Source organism: Teleopsis dalmanni, chromosome 2 (genome assembly GCF_002237135.1).
Source record: "Teleopsis dalmanni isolate 2A chromosome 2, ASM223713v2, whole genome shotgun sequence".
NCBI lineage: Eukaryota > Metazoa > Arthropoda > Insecta > Diptera > Diopsidae > Teleopsis > Teleopsis dalmanni.
In genome coordinates this window covers 11,699,790-11,720,773 of record NC_051847.1, presented here as the reverse complement: position 1 = coordinate 11,720,773, position 20,984 = coordinate 11,699,790, and the positions used below count along the sequence as shown (strand labels likewise).

The following is a 20,984-nucleotide window of genomic DNA, read 5'->3' as shown; positions in this document are numbered from 1 at the left end:
TTAAATTAGTTTCATTGTGATAAGTTTGGATGTATTCATAAAATACGGAGAAGCAGAAAGAAATTGACTAATGCAATATAGTATGGAGACTTAAAGGATTGATGGCAGTAACAGATCAATAAATATCTTTCTGCTACCTATAATAAGAGATTTTTCACCATTTGCAAGAAATGTAGTAATAACAGTAAGAGACCTTAAGATATAAAAAAAAAACTATATCCATCCTGTTGAATTTAAGTAATTTAACATCTTTTGGTCTTACCAATCAACTACAAACAACCAAATTTTTACAAACCACCAAAAAAGTACTTCCCTATAAGCCCATTTCTTGTGGAAAGCAAAGCTGGACAGTCACGGAGAAAATGCTCTTAACTGTCTCCACATTTTCTGCAGCAAGTATTTAAACGAGTTAGAAGTTTCTCTGCGTAAGTTCCTAAACACTAATGACCAAAGAAACTGCAGTTAGTCTTGGTTTATCGAATTTGTCGGTATTAGTATCTAGCGATATATATAGTCTATCTGTTTGGCATACAAAGAAGAATTCCTTTAATAGAAGCTAAATATGCTCTTCCAAAAAAAGTATTTAATACTCTGTATAAAGACTTCCATAATAGTTGCCTCATAGTTGTCAAGCTTGTCAGTTAGAGTCTTTTAGACTACGCTCAAAGATAAAGGACACGTGATAATCGGCATTCGGCTAAGGAAAGGATTCTCTCATATATGTCGATATATTCATACAATAAAACAAATGCAAATACATATATGATGGCAAGATTACTTTACTGAATTATACGTAATAATTCATATCTTCTTTCATAAAAAGCAGTCACAGGTTTTCAAAGATAAAGGCTCGAAGATAAAGAACATTTAATATACGTTAGTCGCCTTCAGAAATGGTTTGCTAATAGTTGTCCATATAAGGATATGATGTCGAGAGTATATTCATTTATACATGATCTGAATATCTGACTTGAAAGATGTGAGAGACCTTCTACCGATTAATATTCCATTTGGTTATCCATTTCTGTGACATACTAGACAAAATAGACTGCAGAAAAATGTATGTACTATATTATGAGAAGCTTCTCAGAACAAGGACGAAGTTTGTAAACATGCGACATAGAATAAGAGTTAGGAAAGGGAGCAAATTTGATAAAACTAGGGACATTTCATAAGATTGTTAATAACAACAACAAAATATGTTGTTAGCATTATTCAACCGGCGACATAATGTTATGGCATTTGCGGTTCGTACTGCTCATGTTTCCTTCTATTCTAATAAGCACTCACTAAAATACTTTCTTCAAGCAATAAACACAAATTGTTTATTGTGTACAATTTTCTTACTAAATATAAATAATCTATTATATTTAAAATACTATATATCATTATGTGCAATCTTAAAGATTTCCGTTCTCAATATAGAATAAAAACTAAACGAAACTGAAAGTATCCATACACAGCACGTAAATATATATACATTCGTATATATATCCTTATTTTTGCAATAAATCCGATTTGTTAATATTATTTTATTATCTTAGAAACACATTTTATGTTTGTCTAATATATAAATCACGAGAATATTACTTTGAAATCCGAAAGAATACATAATAATCAACTGAATGCTTATCACTACACCCAATTGACCTCTGAGGTCAAAAAATTGAAAACACAATGATGGAAGAGCGAAGAGCATGATAATTATTAAAATTGAGAATGAGAAACAATGTTTCCATTCTAGACTTTAAAGAATATCGAATTTAAATAATTATCACAAATAATGGAAATATCAATACCAATTCAATTTGAGGAAGGTCGGCTTCGTTATACTGAAATGCCCATACGACTATCAATCATTAGAGAAATAATTAAGATATATAAATTAAAATGTTTATTTATAGTTTTGCTTATTATGATAAGTTGATCATTTGTGTAGCAAACTCATTTAGTAAATGACATTGCCTCAATCGAAAATTTTTTCTTCCCGTTGTCGATAGAGCCAGTTCTATCTTGTGGGAATATGCTTTCAACAGACAAAGCCATATTAGCATGCTAATGAGTATTCTGCATTCCGTTCTTGAATTGCAGAATTACAAACTACCATTCTTGTATTACGGAACTAGATCCTATTTATTGATAAGGCTTTCTAGTGGACTAAAGGTAACCATTCTGTCGTCGTTCAAACTTAGCTTTTTGTGCTTTATTTTTTTGGGAGAGAGAGGTATTTGTACGTTAATCTTCAATGCTATAAAATTACACTGCTCTGATCGAAATATAAAGCAGATTTAATAAAATAGTCTCTATCATACAAGATAAAGATATCGATGGAATTAAGTCCCTTTATATTTTCTCTTACCAACTTAAAAACCATCAAGCTAAAATTTTTTAATTCTTGATGTATTGAACATATGTGAGCACGACTGTAGTGCATAAAACAAAGAAATCTTATCAATTAAGTGCTCTTCTCAAAGACACGCATCTTCAATGACTTAATCTATTAAAAATATAAGTAAGAATGTTCTTCGCCCAGAAAATGTACTCATTTCAAGCTCAGCTGGAAGTCGGTTTCTATTTTGAGGAGTTCAGTTTGAGCGCGTACATCGATCGAAGTAGAACGTTTAACGCGCGGATTGAAAGTGAAAAATATATACTCAAACATATATATATGCAAATATATGTATATGTGTATATATAGTTATTTATAAGGATAAGTGCTACGCCAGTAGCCTAAAAAGGCTATCATTTTTGAACTATAGTACTTGTGAATACTCATTGATACTTTTCTGAGAAAGAAATTAATTGTGTGAAATAAATAATACACATTTAAATGTTTTAATTTATAATACAAATATATGTGAATTTACATATATTTAAATTTTTTATATTGCTTTATAAAAAAAGTACCTAAGATGCAATTATTTAAGTGCGACATTGCAGTTTTATTGTTTGTTATTGCAACAATTAATTTAGTTGCGGGCTGTCCTCGTGCCCCGACTCATCTGCCACATGGTCGTCGAACGCGCGGCGATAATGGATATAAATTAATTGTAGCTGATGGTGCAGTTGGTTATGTTCCTGGCAAGACTTATACTTGTAAGTTATTCCATATGGTAATTGAAAGAATGCAAACAGTTTTATTGATTGTTATTTTTGGAATTCCCCAATACTTTGGAAGAGTGGTTATATTTTTAATATAAAAGAATGTTTTAATAAATTATTTATAAAATTTTATAATAATTTATTTATATTGATCATTTAAATGACCAATATTATTTATATTTAAAAACAAATTATATAAATCATAAAAATATTTTTCCAATATTTCGACTATAATTGATAGTCATCTTCAGGGAAACATATAATATGATATGAATATAATATGATATACATATATAATGTATATATAATATTATATTTCTAAGAAATAATTAATTCTTGAAAAAATTTCAATGCAATATTATAATTTTTTTCGGTTAATTTAGGATTTCATACTTTCCAACAAAAATTAGAGTAAAGATTTATATCCAAACAATCATGATGATGGCCTGTGCAGAAGGTTTTGAATATGGTTTCTGAGCTAACAGAGCTTGTCAATTTGTTAAAAAGATCCTTCACCATTTCAGAAAACATCTTATCTTAAAAACCTAAGTTACTAATAAAACCAGCTTGTTGAAAAGATTCTTCGATCTATAGTACATCTGTACTTATACTTAAAGATGCTCGCAGATATTTGACATTCTAACTTTTTTTAATAAGCCTAAAAATTCGGTTTTTATTGTTATTTCGGAAAACAACCAACTAAGTTCTATTGGAAATTTTACTATATAGAGAAGTTATTTCGAAAATATCTACATTTTAAATTTATAGCACATATTTCTTTAATAAATAAGTAGATCTGTAAGAGTTTTGTTAATTTTACTATAATCTTTTATTAAATGCTATATAATAATCTTTCTTCTTATCGCAGACAATGTTTATATGTTTATATTCAGCAAATAAGAATTTGAGATTTAATTACACTTTAATAAGAGTTATGGTAGGTCTTATCACGTACAGAATATATTGTCTAAGTTGGTCTACCTACAGCTAACCTTTGACTTTTATTTAATCGCAAAAGTTTTTTTAAAAAGTTTGCCATTTATATGGCCTTTCAGTTCAAACGAAGATAACACATTTTAATATTGTTATATGTGAATGCCTTTTTAAAGTCTTGTTGTACTGCAACAACTTTAGACAGTTACATATTTTTCTCATTACTTCCCGATAGCAATCGGTTAAGAAATCATTTCAAAATTTCAGCAGTAATATTACGTTTCATGTTTCTATAAGAAATACTTTACATCTCCTTCTCCACTGTAACGTGTATAATATCGTAGAGAATTTTTTTTACAATACCTGTTATCAACTACAGGACCTCCCCTTAAAAATCTTCGTCATTAAAAGTTTAAAATGGTCTTAATTCATCTAAGTTTTATATGACAATGGATCACTTCCTAAAATCGCCGTTGATATCCTATTATTTTACTTACTCAAGTAACATATATACACCACATTTTAAAGAACTCACTTTTTAAAGGTTGTGAACAGACGTACTTTGAGCAGAAGTTATATTATAGTTCATAGTGTACTATTTATTTCCTTTGATTGTTATATAATATGTCAAATATAGCAGGGTTACTAGTGGCAGAGGTACTAGCAGTTATATCTTTTTATATAAAGATTTTGATCTCACTTATATCTCACCTAACCAATGTTCTACACCACGATATTTTTTGAACTATGAGTCTCGTCATATCTGTGGCTAAATCGTATGACTGCATGAAGAATATAGATCTTGTGAGTTCATTTATAATTTTATTCTTATCAGTTTGATATAATCAATTATTCTATAACTACTCGAATTAGTCCTCTACTACTTACTACTTTTTCAATATAAGCGAACTGATGTTGGGGCTAAGAAATCGTACACTAATTTTGGTTAGTATTTAATTCATCTGCACACCAAAAATGTTTTATATCATTTAAAGAGTGCCTTTCTCTCATGCTATGATGAATAGTAGCTTTAAATTTCCAACCTTTCGTAGATCTGATGCTATAAACCAATCTATATATATGTTCGAATATAACTGTTCCCCACATCTTTGCTTCAAAAGATGAAATCTCGACGGAAGTGGTAACACTTGATCCGTCAAATTGACGAACGAATTCGAACCTGGATTCAACCGATTTAAACATATTTCGATCGTTACCTGCACAATGTATTTTAAGTGATTCAATTTGTCTAATGATGGCAACAACTTTCACTACTGACTTAGTTGCAAACATGCGTCAGATATATGCAGTATCTATCAAAGCGGCATTTAGGGACAGCAAGTTTTTAGTTCTTCAGTCAAGTGGCCATTATGTTAGGAATAGGAATAGGTATGAACGGTGATTACCTCTCAACGGAGCGGAGCACTGCGACCAGATTGATCTTTTATGCTGCAACAGACCCTAACCGAAGAGAAAACTTTCCGCCTTCCGAATGAAGGCTAGAATGTCGGCCGTTGAGGACCTCCTAATGTCAGAAGGGGAGAGCAGCTCTCCTCCCAATGACCTCCTCCTGGCCCAGATCAAGGCTGGCCAGTCACAGAGAATGTGACTGGAAGTCTCGACTGCTTACCAAGCAGAGTCGACACTCCATCTCTTCGGATAGACTCCTTTTATTAAGGTGATAACGCAGTCCATGGTGACCCGTTAAATATCCCACCTACAATCTCAACTCTGTTCTGCTGGAGAGGAATACTTTACCATTACGATACTATAGGTTCAAATATTTTGAAATTGCGAAATTTTAACAACCTTATGTATATTGCTTCATTACTATATTCCAAAAATCTTTGTAGTTAAGTGTTATTCTCACAACTATAAAACCAGTTAACTTTTCTTGCAAAGGTTCTCTCTAATGTATCCTATTCACATATATCTTGCTTCTTTAATCAATGTTGTTTATTTAATTATAATTAATTATTCCTTATTTTTAGTGTTACTGCTCGGTTCACGTACGCATGCCAAAATTCAACACTTCAGTCATTTTACAATCACTGCAGAAGCACACACTGGTGCCCGACGTCCTCAACCGGCAAATCCACAGCGTGTTGGGCGTTTCCAACTATTCAGTGATTCACTAACGAAGTTTCATGATCGTTGCGTTAATACTGTCTCAGAGGCAGATGATTTGCCCAAGACCGAAATACAAGTAATGTGGGTGGCACCCGCTGCAGGTTCAGGCTGTGTCTCATTATCTGCTATGGTATATGAAGCACCACGTTCCTGGTACTCTGACGATGGACAACTGACACAAGTTGTATGTGAAAAGAAACCAGATGCAACTACACTTAAAAAAGAGTGTTGTGCCTGCGATGAAGCTAAATACAATGTTTGTTCAGAGCCTTTTTTTATTCCACCTTTACACTACAAATAACTTTTATTTTACCATAGTTCGTTTTGGAGGGCATTTGGTCTAACGAAACACATCCCAAGGATTATCCATTTGCCATTTGGTTGACGCATTTCTCTGACGTTATTGGTGCTTCACATGAGTCTAACTTTTCATTCTGGGGTGAAAATCATATTGCCACAGATGGTTTCCGTTCATTGGCCGAATGGGGTTCTCCTTCAGCTTTAGAAGCCGAACTGCGTGTAAAAGGACCTAAACTACGTACCTTGATAAAAGCACCTGGCTTATGGTACCCAAATGTTAATTCAAATACCAGTTCGAAATTCCGTGTGGACCGCAAACATCCAAAAGTATCTTTGGCATCAATGTTCGGTATGAATTTAAACAATTTTAACAATTTAAAATATATTAAAGGGAGATATGTTATACACAGGTCCTTCACCCGACTGGGTCGTTGGTATTAGTGGTGTGAATTTATGCACAGATGATTGCAGCTGGCAAGAGTCTTTGGATTTTGATTTATATCCCTGGGATGCCGGCACTGATAGTGGCATTACATATATGGTTTGTATATGGTTTACCCACAAATTTTTTATTTTGGAACTCCTCCATGTTTTTAATTTTAGTCACCAAACTCAGAAACAATACCACGTGAACGCATGTATCGCATCACAACAATGTATCCAGAAGATCCACGTGCACCTTTCTATAATCCAAGCAGTAAAGAAATGACGCCTTTGGCCAAACTTCATATCAGGCGTGAGAAAATAATTTCCCGAAATTGTGATGACGATTTCCTACAAGCTCTACAACTAGATGTCTCCGACGATGTAGAAGAACAGGATATACGCTGTAAGTTATTAAAAATTTTTTGAAATTTGTTCTAAGCAATGAACCAATTCTAATACTTCTAATACTTCTTCTTTTTTTACAGCTGAGTGCCGTGTAACTGAATACAGTGAATGGAGTCCTTGCTCTGTTACTTGCGGCAAAGGTATACGCATGCACACGCGTCAATACATAAATCCAAAATTGGCAGAATCTTTAAAGTGTACACGACAAATTGTTTCTAAAGAAATGTGTGTCGCCGATATACCGGAATGTGGAGCTGGGTAAGTACTATAGTACTACATATATATCGAATTTATCGAATCGATCCAATTTTCTTATTTTTGGTTTTGTATTCTACAGTGCACAAGAGGATGACGACGATGGTGAAAATTTAGCTAAAAGTCAAAGCCTTGTAAGTGACGACGGCGAAGGTGCTGGCATTTGTAAGACTACTCCATGGGCTCCCTGGTCTGAGTGCTCTGCTAGTTGTGGCATTGGCATAACAATGCGTACCCGCACATTTACAAATCATTTGGGTCGAAAACGTTGTCCACATGTGAGCGTAGTTGAAAAACAAAAATGCATGCGTCCCGATTGTACTTACGAGCAAGTAGAGTTACCAGATCCTATGTGCCCAACTACACAGTGGAGTGATTGGAGTCCCTGCACAGCGACTTGCGGTCGCGGCGTTACAATACGTACACGTTTACTCCTGATGGAAGATGCTGCAGAAAAGGAGAAATGTAATAATCGCATGGAGTTGCATCAACAAAAGGAATGCAGTATTAAACAGGACTGCGTCTTCAATATGGAAACGACTAAAGGTGAAAAAATTTGAAGTAACAAATTGGTAACAAATAATTTAATAAAGCTGTCCAACGTAGATATTTGTATGGAACGTTTTGATACTGGTCCTTGTCGTGGCAGTTACACACGTTTTGCATATGATGCTAACAGCGGTCAATGCCACAGTTTCATTTATGGTGGCTGCCGTGGAAACCGTAATAACTTTTTATCTGAGCAAAATTGTATTGATACTTGCGGCATGTTGGGTAAGTATGAGGAAGTGTGAGGAATATAATAAAATAAAAACTGCATCTCTGCTTTGACTCTAGATTCAACTGTTACAACCAGTCGCCCAGCTACAACTACTACGCAATCGGACGAGATGGTTCCTGAGGGTTGCATTATGTCCGACTGGTCAAATTGGTCTGAGTGTAGTGTGCGCTGCGGTTTAGGCTATTCCGAGCGTTATCGTTATGTAATTAGTAAACCAAAGCATGGCGGTCAAGCTTGCCCAAGCCGTATGACTAAGAGACGCCGCTGCACAATGAATGAATGCTAATAAGTTTGCAGCAAAATTGTACGTCTTACAATTCTTCAAGTAACAAAATATATGTTAAATTCAATTTTATACTTAATTTAGTCAATAAAATCTTATATTCAAAAATAATATATATTTAAATATGAATGGCTAATGTAAGTTATTTTTCTTGAATAAAAACGATTCTCTAATCGCTTCCTTCCCCCTATTTAACTGAGATCAAGATAACCCCGGATGTAATATTTATGCCTAACGTTTGTAATTTACCAATCATTTTAATATTCTTATCCGCTTCCGATGTATTTTCCATATTCTTCTTGATATATTACTCCTAATCCTTCCGATTTTGTTGAATTTGGATTACCACATATAGAACTCTGTCCCTCAAGGCTGATACTACAACACTTTTTTATTCAATTCCTTAAAGATATTTTCCCTAAATTCTAGCCTGGGTTTAGATGCCCAGTACTCATTGGAAAAAAAGAGATTCTACAATTTGCTGTTCAGTTGTGGATATTGAGCGGTTTTTTAACGTGTTTATATTATACAATCAATGTGATTTTATCACAGTAATATCATGTTCCCACTGCAACTAAATAAATTTATATTAATCAGATCAAGATTCGGTTGTTTTCATTGACATAAGTTGATTTTTACAAGTGAAGTAGCTTTTATCTGTCGGTATCTGTGTCAAATATGTCATATTTTGCAATAGTGAATTTGACATTTTCGGCGTAATTTCCCTTGATTTATTATTAACTAACTCTATAGATTTATAACTTTACTATGGAAAGCACAAAAGCAATTGGTAAGGTTAATTGACTTCATTAGTAGCATAAATCAAATGAACTACTTTAATAAAGGCTATAGGAACACATATCGCAAGTTATTCTCACTAAATGTACTATTAAGACTTTACTTTAGATACAGAATGATATCATAAAAATGGCAAACCAGATTGTTCAAGAAAATATTGTTTTTATATTATGTAAAAAATTCTTTAGAGGTCATACTGAAGTGAAGAAATATTAGAATATACAAAATAAACTTTTACCGCTTACCAACACTATTCACAACTTCTGAACAGCTGATTTTTTAGTTGCTGCGCGCTGTTTGAACTTTACTTAAAATACCAAATAAACAATAATATCGACTCAGTTTTTAAGCTGAAATAAATTATATAAAACATATACGATTTATATATGGATAAAGATTGCCAACCCAGTACATCGAAATCAATTACAAATTTAAATCAAGATGAGACCGAAAAGAAAACAAAAGCCGGCACAGTCAAGTGGCAATCACATGAGGGAACAGGCACTGCTTTGGACTGTGTAGGCGAACACTTCGATTCAAAGCTCGCTCTCTATACACCAGAATTTCAGGTAGCCAAGAAGCAGCCAAAAATCATCTTCCAAAATTTTGCGGCTTATGAAAGTGCTTTGACTCGTTTTGGTTGTGACAACATGTTAAAAGAGGTAAAGAAACAGCAGCGCACAATCGCGGAGAAGAAGTCCAAACCTACTAAAGTTGCAGTTGTTGAAGCTGCATCAATTGAGCGCCGGTTCGAACCACATCAAATGGCTATACAATCAACAGACACAAGGTACAAACGTCACTTAAGAAATATCTATACGCACATGGAGAAACTGACCGGCCCATTGCAGCGTCTACATACGTCTCTGTCGCAGAGCAGGGAACATGTGAAAGTGCAAGTTAGAAATGAGCATGGCGTACGTGGCCACATTGAAGGACATTTAAAATTTTTCGATAAACATTGGAATATGTTGCTGGTGGACGTTTGCGTTGTTTGGCAACGTAGAAAATATAAATACGGCGTAAACAACACAATGGGTAAATCCAAAGACTGCACAAAAGAACTAAAAGCATTAGGCATAAAACTGCCGGAACTGAAAGTCAAAAGCCTCAACAGAAAGAATGTACAAGTAACTAAACACTGTAGTCAGATTCTCCTGCGTGGCGAAGAAATTGTGCTGGTGCAATTTATCAATGACGAAACGGAAGCCCAGGAGACAGTAGCTTAAGTACTTTTTATTAATTAGTTTAACTTATTAAATTATAAAATAAGAAAATAAAACAAAATTTTACATTACAGACATTTACGTTTATTAAACTATATTTTCGCAATATAAGGAATAATACACTATAAGCCAACGCCAACGTGCTGCAATGCATCTGTCAAATGTTGTGTCAGTTATATCGCATCTGGAATGTCGAATACTCTGCGCACCGTTTCAAAGTTCTTAATATTGTAGATGCGGCAACGTGGTGGTTTTTCACCGCCTAACGCCAGCGTATAGGGATCTTCTGGGCACTGCTTCATGCACTGTAGCCGCCCCATTTCAAAATCATGTGAATGAACTTCATCTATTTTACTCGTGGAAAAGTTCCAGACTTTAAGCACTCCATCTGTGGAACTGGTGGTCAATAAATTTGGTTTTTGCGCATTGAAGCAAACGCCAGATATTTCCTCCTCGTGCGCTTTTAATGACCACAGAAATGAATCAGGTCTGCGCTTGTCCGCGTAATGCAAACTGCCGTCGTTTGTACCGATTATAAAATTATGTGTTTCTGTTGGATGCCAAAGTACTTTTTCAACTTCACCATTGATTTTCCATTTAATGAACGATGTGTTGATAATTTCTGGATCACGACAGTCAAAAATACGCACCAATCCATCAGCACAACCAGTTAAAAGAGTTTGTGCTTCTGTACCATGAAATTCTACGGACTGGACTTTATTTTTGAATGCTGTAATAGTTGTGTGTGGCTCGCCTTCATCCAAATCCCAAAGTATTAAAGTTTTATCAACTGAACCACTGGCAATTATGTGTTCATATTCGCGATTCCATGACAAATCTAGTACAGCATCCATGTGACCAATGCGAGGTTTGTTTTTTTTACGACTGCCTTTAGAGCCCAATTTAAATGCAGGTTCCAACGAATCCTGTATATCCAAATCCCATACTGTGATAACAGGGTCCATACAACCAATTGCACACAAATTACCTGCACTACTACTGCCTGGATCATGATTCATCCATTCGATACACAGTGGAAAACTTGGTAATAAAAAGTCGTGATGTGTATACAAAGATTCCTCATCTTGATTAAATACCCACACTTCCATCGAGGCAGCGTCATCTTGTACATGCCCAACTAATATTAAATTATCTGTTGACTTTATAATCTCATCTTCAGCTTCAGAATCGTTATCTTCATCAGCTATTTGTTGATCTGCATTTACAATGGTTGCAATACTAGCCAAATTACCTTGCTCTTCCTGCTCGTAGTTATCGAAATTGAATTCGTCGTTGGGATCATTGTTTTCATTTGTGTTTCTTACGTCATCTACATCCATGTTATTGGCATTATTCTCGTTATCTGTGTCATTGTCATCGTTGTCGCCGTCACCATCTCCGCCACCTAACTGCTCCTTAGCGTCCTTTATTATCTTTTCGAGTTCATTGCGTGATAAAGCAACTTTTTCTGGTCGTTCTTTTGTTACACCGCGCGGTACAAAACACAACGCAGGCACAAAATCAATCGTTGGTTCTTGCGGCGCATCTCCATCCATTTTATTTATTTAATAAATGTTAAATATCTTATAAAATTACAAACAAGTCAATCAACAATTGTTAATTTCAATTCCTACAAAACAAATCTTCACATGTGCCTCAGCTGTCAAATAATTAGCGAAACAATGTTGTTGAATGTCACAAGCCTAGTGATGTCATTTTATACTGTGTTTGTTGAAAAGAGTAATCGGTTATCTTGTGTATCTTGTGGTTTATAACGCAAATACAAACAGGCTATAGATTTTTACAATACTTGTTAAAGTAACGCATGCACAACTGCTGTTTAATGAAACTAAATTTTATTATTTTTCAATTTCTTCAAACTTTTACATTTAACAGTAAGATTTTTGAAATTTCCACTTCACTACATTTATAAAGATTATGTACATTGTTGTTAAATGTGCTTTAATGGCCTGGTAAAATTTTATTGATCACATTTTCTCTAAGTGCACTTCGATTTTCGGTCGTGTGTACGACCATCCATGTTGTCGGAAAATCATAAAGAAGTTTTAAGACTTTTACAGCTGGTGATACTTATAAGATTGGTGTAAAAGGCATTTAAATAGGATAATATCTAGCATTTATATATACTAAATAAGTTAGAATCTATTGCAGTTTTTAAGAAAGGGTGAAGAGCATTTTCATTATTTATTTGTCGACATTTTCAAAAAAGAAAAGATCCCATATCAAAAAACTTGTATATATTTTTTAAGTAGAATAAAGAATTTCAATGAATCATTTTTAAAAGAGTAATGTTTGTTTCAAGTTAAGATGTAATAAGTTAACTTGAAGAATGTTGCTACAAAAGTCATGATATAAAGAGAATATAACATACTCTTAGCAAGAGAGTAAATAATCCACCATGGAAATTATTATAATAATAATAAATGGAAGAACTCTTTCTTTTAATACTAGTTGAATTCCAGTTGGTGGAAACTAATCGCAGCGTTTTGCAACAGTACAAAGGCATAAGTACCTTTATAATAATTATATCTACATTTTACAGTTGATGATAAAGTGATTACTCGAATTAAGGTATTTCTACTTCCATTATACATATTAATACTTACAATTATTACTTACAAGTATTGATTTTGAATAAAAAGTGACACTTTTTACATTTTTATGCTATGTTTAGACTATTGTACCTAGCTCCACAAATATGCAGCAAAATCCATCCCTTCATCCACTAAAGCCTTATATAATATTGCATGTCTAAAAATCTTCTATCAGTATTTAAAAGTTCAATTGTACTAAAAATAGAAACATTACAATAATTCTTTAAAAACTTCTTTCAATATTTTGTTGTGTTCTAAAAACTCTTAGCACAAAACTTCTCAGTGTAGTAAAATGAATGTTGCTAATATAAGCAGCATGTTGATCATTTCATATATGCATAGAAACATATTTCTTTATCAACATATGAAGTTTCGCTTCTCCCTTTGGAACAACAAACAAATGTACTTGTTCTATGTTTGTTCTTCTGTTTTTGTTGTAAACACGTTTATGAGTAATTTTACAGAACATGTTTGTTGTTGTTGGTGCTGTTGTTGTGATGTTGCCAGTGTGTTGTGTGAAAATGTGTGTGTTGGTATCATGCCGTCTGTTGGCTTGCTTGCTTGTGGAGTTCTCTCAACGCTGTTTCATCTCATAGCTTATTAGACGCTTAAAGGGAACGGTCGTCGAGTTTGTTTAACTGTCGAGCGTGTATATTTGTGTTTTGTGTACCAAAATTGTCAAATGTTTTATATTTGTTTGATGTTTGTGAATGTACGTACGATTTGAATTACAAAAGATTTGAATAAAATAAGATTGAATAAATCAAAAAAGGTTTTTAAATAAATTTTGCTGATTGCTGATTTCGGTTATTGTTGTTGTTGACTCTTACGGCGATGAATTGTGCAACAGTTGTGATTTGTGAATGATGCTGTAATTATTGTTCTCTGTTTTTTTTTTTTTATTGTAAACTGTCATCGTCAGCGCCGCTTGGCTCGGTTTCATAATACAAAACACACAAATCAAAAAACAAAAAAAACGAATCTGGTTTTTGTTGATTGGTTTTTAAAAATAATCACAATTCAAAATTTGTGCAAAGCAAAAATAAAAAGTAAATTCAATAGATTTACAAATTATTAAGTGTAAAAATTAATAATTTTTTTATTTCAAAATTAATTGTTGCCGTGTTGCATGCGCGAAACGAGTTTTGATTGCCAAATTTAAATCAAAATCAACAAATTTGCAGACAAAGTGAATTCGCGATTTGAAGTTTGAAATAAACGCAGATTTTAAAATTAGTTTTATTATTAATTTTAATTAGTAATATTATTTTAATTCCATTTTATTTTAATAAAAATCCACTGGTTTGGATTTTTCATCTAAAAATAGTGAATGTGAATTATTTATTCCCTGCCCAAACCACATACCGACCCTGCATTTTTATGAGTGCAAGTCCCTCGCAGCGAGATTACGCACAACAAAACAACAACACAACAACAAAACTCATGTAGCTAATAAGAAATCTTCTAATTGGAATTTAAATTACTAAGTGAAGGCTATCCCAGCAAAATATAAGGAAATTTTTTTACTACAAAAACTTATATCAATGGGTCAAGGAAAATATTATTAAAAGGTAAGTGGAACTCTATACCTTATATACTTATATATATACTATACATATGTCAGGTTAAGATTTTGTATGAAACGTAATGAACTGTATTGATTCTACTACTTTATTGATTATAGTAGAAGATTATAGAATTTACTTAAAAATATGTTGGGTCTTTCAAAAAATAGAATCACAATCGCCTTTGAGGCCGTGTGCGCGTTCGAGTAAATTGAGGGAAATAATAAATTATGTCGATATGGCAGCGTGTGTTGGTATTTATCAGAATTTCGAATAGGGTAAATTAAATAAAAATTAGGTAATTGGTAACACCTAACCATTGTAAAAATTTTATAAGATGTTTAATAAATAAATTTGAAAACTTTTAATCAAAAATAATAAATAAGTGCAATAAATAAATATTTACATAAGTGAGCAGTGCAAAAAATCCCTAGGAAATATCTATTTACTTTACCTCAATTTACTCGAAAATTTTACTGTTTTACCGATAAATATGCGTGACAACACAAAACTTACTTCGATCTTAAATGGTAGGTATATTGTGATCATTTTAGTTATAGATTATGGTTAAATTTGGCCTTAAGTAGTCACCCTACTGTGTTAATATGAGTTATAGATTATTATTAAATTTTTCATTACCACTTTCTTTTAGACTCCACTTCATTTTAAGTTTCCAATTTAGTCTATATAACTAAATCTTAATTCGATGTAGAATTATTACAAAATTTTTGTCTCTATTTTGCCTTTATCTAAATAAAAGTAGAGAAGACTTAACGATATGTAGGCGTCTATATGTTAGTGGACTGCATTCTTTTACGAAACAATCCAGTATTCTCATTAACATGCCATGTAAAGATATCACTCTTATGGTAGGTTTGTTGACGGATCGTATACCACCGATCATGGAACCATGCTAGAAAGCTGAATATTCCGTTAAATAATTCCCGTCGCAGTTGTGAAGAGAACGATGAAAGTGCATGATAAATGCTTTGTCAAGTGCCAGCGCGACGCCAATTTATTATTTTAGTGGCTTTCTTTTTTTAAGGATCTTATTCAATCCCAGGCTTCCAATTCCTTCCTCTAAAGAGCATTTTAAGTTTTGCCAAAGGTTCAAAGTAGGTTTTTAAATCTCTAAAATTCTTATACGATAACACAATGAGTCAATAGGCTTATGTGGAACTTTGTTTTTATCAAATGAGGAATAAAAATGATATCTTCGGTGTGTGTAGATTTATATCTTCAAATTTTCATAAGTCAGGAGTGCGCTCTAAATTAATTGGTTCTATACTATTTTTGACGCTCTTAAAGATTTATTTATTTTAATTTATTAAATATACTTAACACCAAACTATAAAATCTTATAACTAAAATAAGAAAACGATCACTTGCAGTCTGGGGTTGCAGCTCAGATATAATAAAATTAATTTTGTTGGGTAAATTACAGACTTTAATACATTTGTTTATCAAAAGTATGTTTATAGTAACTGTTTTTAATAGGCTGGTACATAAAATATTTGAAAAGATACTATAACGAATAGAATTACGAAAAATAGAATAATTATTAAGTATCTATGATCTATGGATAATGGGTTATTACAAAATGGACAGTTGATTGCGACTAAAAAAGAACTCATGAGTAAATTTCGAAGGTCCCATACGCAATCGAATAAAAATTTGAATATTAGGAAATCACTTGATGAAGACAAAAGCGAATTTGCCGAAATACGTATAAATATATATATATATATATAAAGTAACGTACGACATAAAAGCTAAAATTCCTTAAAAAACAAAACCGACTTTAAAAACAGTGCATGATTGTGAGTAAATTGCTTTTGATTCAGTGATATTAATCGACTTGTGGTAATGTAGATTAAAACCTTCAGTTTAAGGGGCACCAAAAGAATTAAAAAAACTATTCGAAATTCAGTGATTAATACATCAAGGATACCTTCCTTTAAATTAGCGGTCAAAATCTTTAATTATCTTATTTTATTCTTGTATATAAATGATGATGGTCCTGAATGAAGTATATAGGGTATTGATGTATTTGAAATCTGTTTTAAATTTTAAATCAATTTCATTTAATTATTAATATAAAATTACACAAACTAGAATTGGAATAGAATTGGATTGGAAAGAAGTCAAAGAAGAGATATTCCCAAGAATCCACATAAAGTACTTAAAAGTGCAATGAGGGTTCACTTCCTGCTTCATGTTCGGCTTTGGCTTTGGCTTTGGCTTTGGCTCTTCCAATTTTTATTTACATTTTTAAACGTGCATTTTGCAGTCATTGTGTTAGCGGTGAACAGCGAATGAGTAACCGAGCGATTTAACCTATAAGGCGTTCCACACAGCGCACTGCTTTGTTTCTTGTGCCTGCATAATTTTTGCACCTCTATAAGCTCGTGGACAGTCAGTCGGTCGGTTTGACAGACGACTATGCGCTAGAATAATGTTTTTGTTGTTATTGTTATTGTATCGATACTCGTTTTTTGTTATTGACGTAAGCGTAAGTGTAAGCGTACCTTTTGTGCTGCTGTCAATAAACCTAAACTGGTTTCTTATGAGGTTATGCGAGTAAAGTGCACTTCTCTATGCATATGTATAAGTATAAACAAAAGTACCCAGTAGAAAACGGATCGATCCGTCATCGAAGACGTCTTCAAGACATGGATACATACATGAAGACCGATCGATCCAAATGTATGACGGTCTTCGAAGACACTTTCATACAAATTAGCCAAATGTCTTCAATGAATTTTTGTGTACATGTCTCGAAGACCGTCTCGAAGACCATGTCTTGCATAACGGACGCATTCGACAGAAAGTTGTGCGCTCTTAGTGCAGTGCTCATATAATTTTTTCACGCTTTTTTTTATTTCTACTCTTTTATTGCGCTCTTTAAATTTTAAATGAATTTCAATTTTCTCTTTAAATAAGTAGAAAGAAATTGTTGTATTTTGTACTTTTATTTATTTTATATAATAATTTCTTACATTACATTCAAAATTAAAAGTTTTAAAAGTAAATTATAAATTATTATAAATTTTATTAAGATATTAATAATAAACTAGTAAAAACTAGTAAACATAATTAAAATTAATTTAAATAATTAACTTAATATAACTTAGCATATCTAAAATTAACTAACACTAATATAAAATAATTTATAGCATTTCGCTATCATCAATTGTTGAAGTTTTATGTTTTCAAAAGCGTTGAAGAGGATTTTGGTACAATTAAACCTTCTGATCTTAAGAGTTCTAAAATATCATTACCACAACGCCTGTTAATCCTGTGTCTTTTAAATATAACAGCTAATTTTTCACAAGTGTTTTTAGTTTTTTTATTTTCAACATCCTTTGTTTCGTTTCTTAAACAACTTTCACTGGAATTATTGTCTTCAATATTAATATCAATATATTTTCCAGGAACTAAGTCAATATTTAATTTGTTTTGATTTAATTTATTTTTTTTAATATTTCATAGTTTAATGATTTTGTTTCTTTATTCATTTTGATTTTTTTAATATTTATTTCACAAATGTTTATTTACTACACTTCAAAATTATTGCGTCACTTCATTTATAAAACATAGCGTCATCTGAGGCAAAATTCAAATACGTTGCTATGAACACTAAAAATGAGAGAGAAAGCAAAGAAAGAGTATTTATATTCATGTTTTGAGCAATTGTTTTTCAAATTTGCTTGAACATGCGGACGCGGTATCAAAGACCGTCTTGAAGACAATGTCTTCGAAGACCACTTTTTCTACTGGGAATACAAACAACCACCACCACTACAACAACAATAAGAACAACAACAGTAATTCAACCAATACTACTACAATAACATCACAAAGTAAAGCCACAACAACGTATGATGCATGATTTTTCTTTTGGGCATAGGTAGCCAGCCGTAGCTTAACTACTTCACATATATTTTCTTTGGTAAGATGAAAAAAATCAAATGCAAGAACAAAAACAGAAACCAAAAACTAAGTTAAGAACAACAATAACAACAACAACCATAGAACTGTATGTTTTGGTCATTGTAGTTCTGTTTTTGCTATGCCAACAACAAAAATAGTCATAAAGAACATTTTGACTGTGGTTTCTTTGTTGTAAACTTCAATTCTAAAATGTTTACATTGCTTTTTCGTTTTTTTTCACCATTTTTCAAAATTTATTTATTTTGTATTTGTTTTTTTTGTTGTATTTACTATTTTATTTATGAAATTGTTGTGATATCTGATTTTGGGCTACATTAGCAATTTAAAAAAATTTCTTATTTCCGGTGAATTTGATATTTCTTATATGAAATATAATTTTGATTACGTTTTGGGGAAAATTACTGACCATAAGAAATATTTTTTTGCCTTCCAAAATTTTTTTTAATTTTGAACAGAATCGGGTTTCTGGGTCTGTATTAAAATTTATACCATTTCGATAAGATTTTTGATTTTTTTTAACTTTTATGCTTATTGTGATTTCTTATAAATGTACTAATACCACTATATTTTAATTTTATCTCAAATTTACTTTAAAAAAAATTTTTCTGAATTAATTATAATCCTTAATAATTTGGGATCTTAATAATATAACACTATCAGTAACTATCTTTTCATGTATGTTATTATTACATCAGCATTCAAAAGCTCATACATAAGTATTTGCTCAATCTATCTATTTTTTAAGATAGAATAGAACTTCTTCGATTCTTTTCTTGAGTTAAACTTTTTGGTTTCCTACTAATTTTATTTACGCTATCACTAGGATCTATTACAAGGTACATTGTAATAAGCCTTTTGGTTTCTTACTCAGTTTTTTTACTCCATCAATATATCTTTAACCAGGTCAAATTCGTCTATTCTCTTCTAAAAGAGAAGCTTACTTCATCAATATATCTTTAACAAATTCAACGTCTTCCGTTCTTATCATCTATTCTAAAAAACTAATATTTTCTTTCAAAGGGAAGTTTTGGAAAAGAGGAACTTGTCAGTTTCATTTACTTTACTTTGATTTTCCTACAATTTTGTTTAATTCATCAATATATCTTAACGCGGTTACCAACTTCGGATTTCTTTTTTATATAAGCTGTTTGGCTTCCTAAGAATTTCATTTACTCCACCATACTATTTTTTACAAAATCGATGTCTTTCATTCCGTTCTTCTAGGTGAAGCTTCTGATCTTCTAATAAAGGAATCGAATCAGTTCGGCAAATGTCTTTCCTTGCATCAATCATTAGATAGTGATTAGATAATAATTCTGTATTTTAAATCAGATATCAGATTTGATATGAACACAAATATTACATATAATATTCTTCATATTCTTAATAAGCTTGTTTCGTTACATCTCTATGCGTCTGTACATTTCGCTCCCGTAAGTGATCAAAAGTCTAATAAGTATAACATAAATGCGATTTTTATATTTGTAGAGAGTAGTATGCCCATCATAACTGATTTTTCTAAAATAGCGTTTAAAACCCAAATAATATTATACCTAAAATTTCATATCATCACAGCAAGAATCTTATACTTGTATATGTAAAGCTGTTTACGCCTTCAAAGCAATATTGCATTCTTTAGTAATCTGGTTATATAGAACTATATATAACAGAAATCATACATACTTTACATTCTTGATCTCCTCTTAATGTACAAAATAAATTAAATAATTATATATTCGTATTTAAATTAATTAAGAAAGCCTAAACAATATGGTATACAAAAATTATTTGTTTTTTATATTTAAAATATATTTTATATGTTTTCAATAATAAAAAAATGCTGTTATTTTTTAATAAAAATGCAATATTATATAAATTTTATCTCTTGCTTGTTAAATATAATTTAAAACTGCTTACAAATAAGAAGTGCCTGTTTAAATTGAAAACCGATATCCTTATTCAGAGAATGGATTTTAAGGAACCCGCATAAGTGCTGTTTGCATTTCAAGTAGACATGAAAAAGGAAAGGAAACACACACATATTCAAATGTATCTTATGAAATTGATAAAATTTAAGTATAAAATAAAACCCAACTCAAAAAAATCCAAAAATATGTGAAGGATAAAATTGAAAGGGCAAAAATAAATATACGAACGTTTCTTTGGTGGGTAGTAATGCACTTCAAAATAAATGTCAAAAAATGCATATGT

General features: G+C 31.8%; 3 protein-coding genes across 4 annotated transcripts in view; 1 reads left to right on the top strand and 2 right to left on the bottom strand.

Moving 5' to 3' along the window:
- The window catches only part of LOC119680389 (uncharacterized protein KIAA0930 homolog), a 58,913-nt gene that overhangs the window by 31,475 nt on the left and 6,454 nt on the right, over nt 1-20,984 (bottom strand). The window lies entirely within an intron of this gene.
- On the top strand, nt 2,880-8,728 carry LOC119680390 (spondin-1). The gene is made up of 9 exons (XM_038093180.1): nt 2,880-3,096; nt 6,027-6,421; nt 6,484-6,814; nt 6,876-7,006; nt 7,069-7,294; nt 7,377-7,554; nt 7,634-8,097; nt 8,158-8,325; nt 8,389-8,728. Exons 1-9 carry the CDS (start codon nt 2,913-2,915, stop codon nt 8,616-8,618), a joined length of 2,307 nt encoding a protein of 768 aa, XP_037949108.1. The 5' UTR covers nt 2,880-2,912; the 3' UTR covers nt 8,619-8,728.
- LOC119680391 (periodic tryptophan protein 1 homolog) lies at nt 10,707-12,478 on the bottom strand. The gene has a single exon (XM_038093182.1). The coding sequence runs from the start codon at nt 12,193-12,195 to the stop codon at nt 10,813-10,815; it is 1,383 nt and encodes a 460-aa protein (XP_037949110.1). The 5' UTR covers nt 12,196-12,478; the 3' UTR covers nt 10,707-10,812.

What these genes read in the sequence shown, in the direction of transcription:
- LOC119680390 (XM_038093180.1), top strand. Translation starts at nt 2,913, where the DNA reads ATGCAATTATTTAAGTGCGACATTGCAGTTTTATTGTTTGTTATTGCA. An exon ending in ATCTTTGGCATCAATGTTCG is followed by an intron (nt 6,815 to 6,875) that starts GTATGAATTTAA and finishes TGTTATACACAG; the next exon opens with GTCCTTCACCCGACTGGGTC. An exon ending in AGAAGAACAGGATATACGCT is followed by an intron (nt 7,295 to 7,376) that starts GTAAGTTATTAA and finishes CTTTTTTTACAG; the next exon opens with CTGAGTGCCGTGTAACTGAA.
- LOC119680391 (XM_038093182.1), bottom strand. Translation starts at nt 12,195, where the DNA reads ATGGATGGAGATGCGCCGCAAGAACCAACGATTGATTTTGTGCCTGCG.